Source organism: Cibotium barometz, chromosome 31 (assembly GCF_041138505.1).
Source record: "Cibotium barometz isolate CiBa-2024 chromosome 31, ASM4113850v1, whole genome shotgun sequence".
NCBI lineage: Eukaryota > Viridiplantae > Streptophyta > Polypodiopsida > Cyatheales > Cibotiaceae > Cibotium > Cibotium barometz.
Genome location: NC_141076.1, coordinates 48677261 through 48685911, shown reverse-complemented (window position 1 = coordinate 48685911; position 8651 = coordinate 48677261). Strand labels below are relative to the sequence as shown.

At 40.4% G+C, this 8651-nt stretch overlaps 1 protein-coding gene across 1 annotated transcript; it reads left to right on the top strand.

Annotated features, from left to right (window-relative positions):
- Positions 1-5295: 5295 nt before the first annotated feature.
- LOC147620967 (putative inactive receptor kinase At1g48480) lies at positions 5296-8397 on the top strand. Its single transcript, XM_086825259.1, has one exon. The coding sequence runs from the start codon at positions 5542-5544 to the stop codon at positions 7765-7767; it is 2226 nt and encodes a 741-aa protein (XP_086681385.1). The 5' UTR covers positions 5296-5541; the 3' UTR covers positions 7768-8397.
- The last annotated feature ends 254 nt before the right edge of the window (positions 8398-8651 follow it).

Here is an 8651-nt window from a genome sequence, read left to right as displayed (position 1 = left end):
CAAGATTACCCCCCCAACAACCCCCTTTCTTTTTATAAAGCACGTCTCTTTCTCCAATGGAGACATCCGATCAGCAGGTTCGTGCTTCAATGGTGGACTCAAGGCCATGATTTTGAACCCTTCCACAAGCTTGATTTTTGGAAATAATGCTTTTTTTAATCCCCCTCATGTCCTCTTTGATTTTGGAAGTTTCAAAAGTTTCACTTGATAGGGTTTTGACAAGAAAATGATGCGTCATCTTGTAACCATTGTAAACCTTGAATTTAGTTTGTGTTCCCTTTGTATTTTTATCAAAGCTATTGTGCATTCTAAATTGATTTAGCCCATTGACTCTTTTACAAGGATAGGATGCACATATTTTATAAGTATCTTGACTTTTCATGATCGTGAAAATGCATAGTTAGAAAGAACAAAGCATGATCAAAAAGAAAACTTGTTATTCTTATATAACATCACTTGAAATAACTTAATACAAAGTCACAAGGTCAAAATTTATACCAAAAGAAGACTTATTGGGTGAAAGATCTCACATATTCACGATTCACTTCCCATGCATTCTTATCACTTAAGAATATTTTCTTTGCACATGTAGGCAAGGAATCACATTTGCATGCCATAGATAAGACGTTCTATGTTTGAATGACATGCACCCATGCATGTGTTTATGTGTGTGTGTGTGTGTGTGTGTGTGTGTGTGTGTGTGTGTGTGTGTGTGTGTGTGTGTGTGTGAGAGAGAGAGAGAGAGAGAGAGAGAGAGAGAGATTTTACCTTTCTAATAATGTAGTTGAGATAGAATGATAGCTTGAAAAAAGAAGAGAATTTTTACACATCATTTATGGACTATACAAGTTTCCTATGTGGCTTATGGTACTCACCTACATCTATGTAGTTTATTCCCTATGCTTTGTCATATTCATCGATTCATTTTCTCATTTCATCTTGTTTTTTTGCACATGGTATATTCCACAAACAAGACCTCTCTCTCTCTCTCTCTCACACACACACACACACACAAATGATGAAACTAACTTCATATAGGCCCCTAACTAAAATAGTCAACCTTGCTACATTATTGATAACCTTCCAAAAAAGGTTAGAGATAACTTGTCTCACTTCTTTTTCTATTAAACCCCAAACAAAAGGGAATCATATGTGCAAGTAGAAATAAGTTTTATATAGCGATGCCCTAGAATATCACCTTCACAGGTTCACCTTGACATCAGCATACGGAAGCCTTGTATCCCTTGATCAAATGAGTGGACAATGTACTTGATGGAATAGAAAACACTACTTTTAAAAAAAAGTTCATAAACTTGAAGATTTCCTTGCAAGCCTAGAGAACAAACCATGTTTGGTGCTCGAGACACCCAATATATAGAGGAAATTGTTATCAATGTTAAGGAAGAGGTTAAGGAAGATTTGTAAGAACAGGAAAGAGACAGTCACAGTAGCATCAAAATGGTGGTGACAAGTGAGATCAAAGAGAACAAACATAGGGAGTTGGCAGCTTTCAAAATCCTAATAAAATAACAACTAGAGGGATATATATCATGAGAATGAAATTTTAACTTGGGATATAATGCTTGAGGAAATTTTAACAATTGAGTGGAAAATGCTAGAGGTAACAAAGCTTGAATAAAGTGGCATTCATGTAGTCCTCATTTAAGACTCACTTAAGACATGAGACCTAATAGTGTCAATTTTTTAAAGCAAACAAATTAACTTCCTCAAGAATTTGCATTCATGTATGTAGTCCTCATTTAAGACTCAGTTAAGACCTCCTTAAGACATGAGATCTAATAGCGTCAATTTTTTTAAGCAAACAAATTAACTTCCTCAAGAATTTGCATTCATGTAGTCCTCATTTAAGACTCAGTTAAGACCTCCTTACGACATGAGATCTAATAGCGTCAATTTTTTTAAGCAAACAAATTAACTTCCTCAAGAATTTCATGGCCTTCTTGATTGTATGCAGTCTCATAGGTCTCATCATGGCCTCCAAAAAATGTTAATCTCTCTCTCTCTCTCTCTCTCTCTCTCTCTCTCTCTCTCTCTCTCTCTCTCTCTCTCTCTCTCTCTCTCTCTCTCTCTCTCTCTCTCTCTCTCTCTCTCTCTCTCGTAGAGAGTCGGTGCAAATGTGGCAATGAGATCATGTGGGGCCGAGAATTAGGTGGCAACAAGAAAGTGGGCACAAAGGCAATGGAAAGCAAGTTGTCTACCTACGGATCACTTCCTATGGTCCTTCTATTAATTATATTTATGAATTTGGATACTCACATTTACTTAGCGAGAGTATATGCTACCTTGGCCCATTTGGAGAGACAATAGTTCACTTTTAGGTTTACTTAGTGAGACGATATTCTACCTTGGCCCATTTGGAGAGATAATTTTTTTAGACTCAATTCAAGGAACCTAGTACTAAGAGGTAGCTTTTGAACACTTTGGTGAGGTTTGTTGTCATATGAAGATGTTTTTTTGGGGCTTGGGTTTAGGAGAGGTGAATTGGACGAGGATAGAGAGATTGCAGGTGATGTATGCTCATGAGTAATCCGTTAGTGGTGCCACACTTACGGTATCACTTTTGTGCCGTAATTATGGTATTAATTATGTTTGTAGCAACTCTACTAGTCTTGCATACCCTTTTCTACTATTAGGTTACTTGTATACATCATCTATACACACTAGAGAGAGACTGTCTCCTAAGGTGCAAGAAGGACAAAGTAGATCTCGGTACTCCTACATCCCTGAATGGTTTTCCTCATATGGTTTTCATATGGATTCAACCCCCTCTCCTCCCTCCTCCTTCTATTTCTTCAATTATATCTTGGAGGCTTTATTTTTGGATCTTTCTCCAACAAAATAACAACAGCATTTTCCATCCAAATTTGATCTAGCTTCACACAAGTAAAACTTGGTTAATCTCATGAAATCTTCCTATAAAGCTTCACTTCTATAGAGACATTTTCATATAAGTTACACATGACCATTCCATTTCATATAAGTTACACATGACCATTCCATTAAGAAACCCGTTATCATGCCATGAAACTTTCCATTGGTTACTTGCAACTTCTTATTACTTAATAAAAAGGATTTCAATATTGTTAGTTTTGTTTATTACAACTTTGGACATAGAAAAATTGTGCAAAATAAGACTATGTGATGTAAGAGGGGTTGTTGTCATTTGATTGAGATGTAAGAGGGGTTGATGCCAGGGTGGATCCATGTTAAAGAGGACCTATAGGGGGTATGTGCTCCTTCAAAGCCAAGAAAAATAAGAAACACTTTTTCTTCTAACTACACACCCTTCTTCCTCAAGGATGTGTTAACATGTAACCTTCTACAACATTGTCGTCGTTTTTTTCAAAGCGTCCTCATCTATGGGTGTGAAACAATTGAATACCATGGCATCAATGTTCATTGTTGAATACTATATACACAAGGACCTGCAACAACTATGTCCTAGTTATTTAAGTGAAAATTTTAAGGTAATTCAATTATATTTACAATATTCTAATCATTTACAACATTCTCATTTGTTTATTAAAACTTTGGAAATAGAAAAATTATGCAAAACATCACCACTACACCTTGTGGCTCTCCATCTCTCTTTCTTCACTAGAGAAGGGGTTGTAAGGACCGTGAAAAACTTATGTCCCTACTTATAACATGTGCATTCATTTGATAAGATTGTGTGATGCAAGAGGGGTTGCTTTCAATTGATTTGAAATGTAAGAGGGGTTGATGTCAAGGTGGATCCATGTTAAAGAGGACCTATAGGGGGTATAAGCTCCTTCAAAGCCTAGAAAAATAAGAAACGCATCCTTTTGAATGCCTAGCTTTTGCTTCTAACTACACACCATTCTTCCTCGAGGATTCATTAACATGTAAACTCCTACAACATTGTCATCGTTTTTTTCAAAGCCTCCTCATCTATGGGTGTGAGAAACACATGAATACCATGGCATCAATGTTGATTGTTAAATACTATATATTCAAGGACCTGCAACCTTGCCCTAGTTATTTTAAAGTGAAAAATTTAAGGTATTTTACTTATATTTACAACATTCTCATCGTTACCCGTAAAGTTTATAACATTTTCTCCTTTATCCACAAAGTTTACAACATTTTAGTTATAGTATAGTTCCTCCATAATTCTTTACATGAAACATTTATGATTGATGATGGGTTGTTTAGGCATGACTCACAAACATTTACTGCCTAAGAAAGATGCAAACAAGGTTGCCAATGTGGATGATGGTGCATAATTGAATGTTCAAGATCTTGTTGACAAACAATTTCTTCATCACACCAACAATTGGAAATAGTCCAATTGTAGGCTTGTCAGAAGATGCATGGGGTGTATAACTGGTTGTTATATTATGAGAGCTTGTTCACCAAAAGTTTGCTCATCACATTAGCAAATGCAAGTAGGACATGACCATCTATCAATTTGGCAATGCTAGTTTAATTCTGGAAAAGTGTATTTTTTGTCTTATGTCCGCCTCATGGCATGGGATGACCTAGAAGAACCGCATGTTCTTTACAGAGAATATATATGGTTGATAATAAGTTGTTTATGTACAATCTAGAAAACATTCGGCACCAAGGGTGGACACAAACAAGGTTGGCCAAGTGAGGAGGGCAAGGGGGGTGTTCATATTTGGGAGCTTGCTCACGAACAATTAATTCCTCATCCCATAAATAAATCGAAGTAGTTATCTTGAATGCTTGTGAGTTGAGTGATGGCACGTACCCACCATTAGTGAGTAATGTAAATTATGGCTCCTACCGTATGACTTTCTTTGCCCCTTGAGGGATGGGAATGAGATAGGAATTCACATTGTACAAAACCCATATGGGGTTAGACCCATATAGCACGTGTGTGCATGCATGTATATTTAAAATAGAACTATTTTTAGAATTTCACATTTTTGACACGATTGTTTACAAGTTTGCATTTTGATTCGGATGGGTTAGCAATGCATTGAACAAGGATCTTCCTCATACTTTCAATCAACCAATTTTACTAAAGCTTGAAGAAGCAAGTATAGTCTTCTAAGGGTTGAGGAGGGGTTTTTTTTTTAATTTTTTAATATTTTTTTTTTCAAGATTTGGACCGGCTCTAGAGCCTATCTTTACGCAAACGTGACCTTTTGTGGTGTGAACCGAGCGAGCTTTTTTAAAAACGATGGATTACACGTTCAAAATTAGATAGAAAAAAAGCGCTTGACTGGTCGTAGCTGATCAACTCCTTGAAGCGCTCTAAATGAAGCTTTTCAATCTCGAAAGAAGAAAAAAAAAATTTGTACATACCTCATCGCCATACGCATGGGATAGCAACGCTTACAGCGTCGCTGATAGCAACGCTTACAGCCTAGCTCCGCTCCCTAATCATTCATTTATCATTTTCTTAATACTGTCCTTGATAATTCAATATTACTTGCCTCAGCAGTAATATACTTGCCTTTGATTAATCAATCAATTGGGATCTTGCTTCTAAGCTTTTGTTGGGTGGTTGCTTTGCTTCTGATCAATGGGATGGGATTGTGTCAGGCCAAGGCAATGATAGCTGTGGTTTGTTTATTCATATGCTCTCTTGTGGGCAGCAAGCATGGAGGTGCAGTTGTGGTTGCTGCTGCAGACATTGATGCATTGCTGGATTTGAAGAAGGGCTTCAATGATCCCCCACTGCTTGCAAGCTGGGATAGGAGGAGGGGGGGTGGTGGTGGTGGCCCCCCACCACATTGCTCTGCATGGAGAGGAATCACCTGCAGCAACAACACCATGGGCAGTGCTGCATACTCTGTTGTAAGTATCTCCTTGCCTAAGTGCTTTAAAGGTGGTACCATCAGGCCCTCCATAGGAGACCTCCCTTTCCTACAGCACCTAGATCTTTCTGGAAACTCCCTATCAGGCCCCATCCCCTTCCAAATCACCAACTTGAACAACCTTGCCTTCCTGGACCTCTCCAAAAACCTGCTCTCTGGAGGGCTTCCTGCCGATTGGGGCGAATTGACAAGCTTGGAAATGGCTAATCTCAGGCTTAATTATCTAAGTGGAAGCATACCCAATGGAGTTTTCAAAGCACCAAAACTTCAGAGATTAAGGCTAGAAAACAACAGCTTTTCAGGGGAAATCCCCCCAGAGATGGCTAGCCATGGCAAGCTCAGGTACTTTGCTGTAGAATTTAACCAGCTTACAGGACAAATACCTCTACAATTGGGTAAGGTTAGATCTCTCAGGTCCATGTATGCTGGTTTCAATGAGCTCAATGGCACTCTTCCAGACAGCATTGGGAGCTTGCCAAAGATCTTGCATCTGGACCTGCAGCACAATCAGCTACATGGGACAATTCCTGCTTCATGGGGCAACCTGACATCCGTGCTCCGTACATTGAATCTGTCCAACAATCACCTTACAGGGCAAGTGCCAGTAGCTCTTTCCAAGAATTTTTCAGCTGCATCCTTTGAAAGCAACCCAGATTTATGTGGGCTTCCCCTTCCTAGAAGGTGTGAATCCCCTCCATCATCCCCACCACATAAGACAACCCCTCCTGCCTCTCCCAAGACATGGCCACCGCAACCCCCTCCGAAGCCTGAGAGCAGTAGCTTCAAGGGCAGAGTCATAGGGGGTGTTGTGGGGGGCCTGGTGGGTGCGTTTGCTGTGTTTGTCCTTCTATTAGCAGTGTTTGTGCTCAAGAGATCACAGACACGTACACGAGATGGCTCCCAAGTGCAGAACTGGTTCAGCCCAGACATCCAAGCAGACAGAAGAAATGGCAAGTTTGAGACGTATGATGAAGGAATCTCCAAGTATGTCTATGAGGATATTGTCTCCCATGCCGGCTTCTTTGACACTGCCCATGTGGTGGGCAAGGGCAGGTATGCTACAGTCTACAGATCCCACTTCCCAGATGGTACCCAATTAGCAGTAAAAGTCTTCAAATACTCCATCATTGCCGCCACATTCGAGAGAGAGATCGTGATGCTGGCATCAATCAAACACAGGCACTTACTTCCCATCAAGGGCTATTACTCTGACCCTGTAGAGAAAGCTGTTATCCATGAATATCTTCCAAGAGGGACACTTTATGGTCTACTGCATGGCAATGATGTTAGTTCTACTTCCATGCATGGTAAAAATACGAATACAAATGCATTGCCGGATTGGGCGGCTAGGCAGAGAATAGCCTTTGGTGTTGCCCAAGCTTTGGACTATTTGCACAGAGGTTACAGCCACCATATAATTCACAAGGATGTCAAATCTACCAACATTTTGTTAGAGACAGATGGGCTACTCCCTAGGCTCGGAGATTATGGAATATTTCAGCTGGTCTCTAACAAGTCCCCTGGGAGCAATGATGTCGCCGAAACAATGGGCTACACAGCTCCAGAGGTCTTGGTGACGAAGAAGTACAGTGAAAAATCCGATGTGTATGGATTTGGAGTGGTGTTGTTGGAGTTGATTACAGGGAAGAAGCCTGTTTGCCATGTGGGAGATAAAACACTGGACTTGGCCACTTGGGTTGCAAGCCTTCATGGGGAGAAGCGCGGGCGAGAGGTCATGGACCCTGTTGCATGGAAGACATGCCCATTTCCAGAGTATCTAGATAGAGCTCTCGACTTGGCCTTGTTATGTGTGAGTGAGAATCCGAGCATTAGACCGGCTATGTCAGAAGTGGGCTCTGTTCTTGAAGGTTTGGCTTATAACCCTTCTCCTCTGAGGAGCCCTGATCTGCAAATAATCAAGCCTCTGTTGCCATGAAGGTGCAGTGTAAAAATTTGTCTTTCTAATTAATTGAAGATCACTACATCTAAGCAGAGAAAGTGGGGCAAGTTCTTGGGAAGCTTGTGTCAGATGGCGTGAATGCGGGCTTGTGTGCCCGGTGGTTAGAACACCCGAGCTGCATTGTGAATCTTCAATGAGGTTTGTCATGTGGAATTAGGTGTTTCTGTAGCTGCTAAGCTCTATCTGGCCAGGGTGTTGTCCATCACTACTACAGAGATGGGGGTTATGTGGTGGTTGCTTGTCATTCTTACTAAATTGCATGTCCAGGCATGCCTGCATCCTGAATCTTCACCAACTAGTGATGGTGTTGGGATGGCATTGCAGTTTGGGGTCATCTCTGGAAGCTAGTTGATGGAGGAAATCACCTATGGTTACATTTACTTGAGCATGGGGTCATGTTGCAGACGGGCGCCGACGGTGGAAAACTGGTCTCCCATATGAGTAGACAGACTTTGTTCACATCCATTTGATCATGTTGTGTGATGATATGTACTTGTGGGTCTTTGTGGAAATCAGCTCATGAACCGATTCCACTTTGAACACACTTAGTTTGAATTTATATTTTTATATTGCACTTGAAGCAGGGGAATAAATTGGCATTGCTCACACCATGTACACAAAGAAGAAAAGGAGCTCATTGGGGGGGGGGGGGGGGGGGAGGGGATTATTGAACCCCTTATGGGTGTGGAGCGGTTTTGCCCATTTTAATTTGATTATTTGTGGACACTGCATAGCAGCTGCCCTCGCATACATTTTCTCAAGGTTTTTGTAAAATTCCCAGCTCCATGATGAAAAACTATATGAAATAAAATTAAATAATATGTTTCTATGTTGTCGCGCAGCATGCAGATGTAATGTCT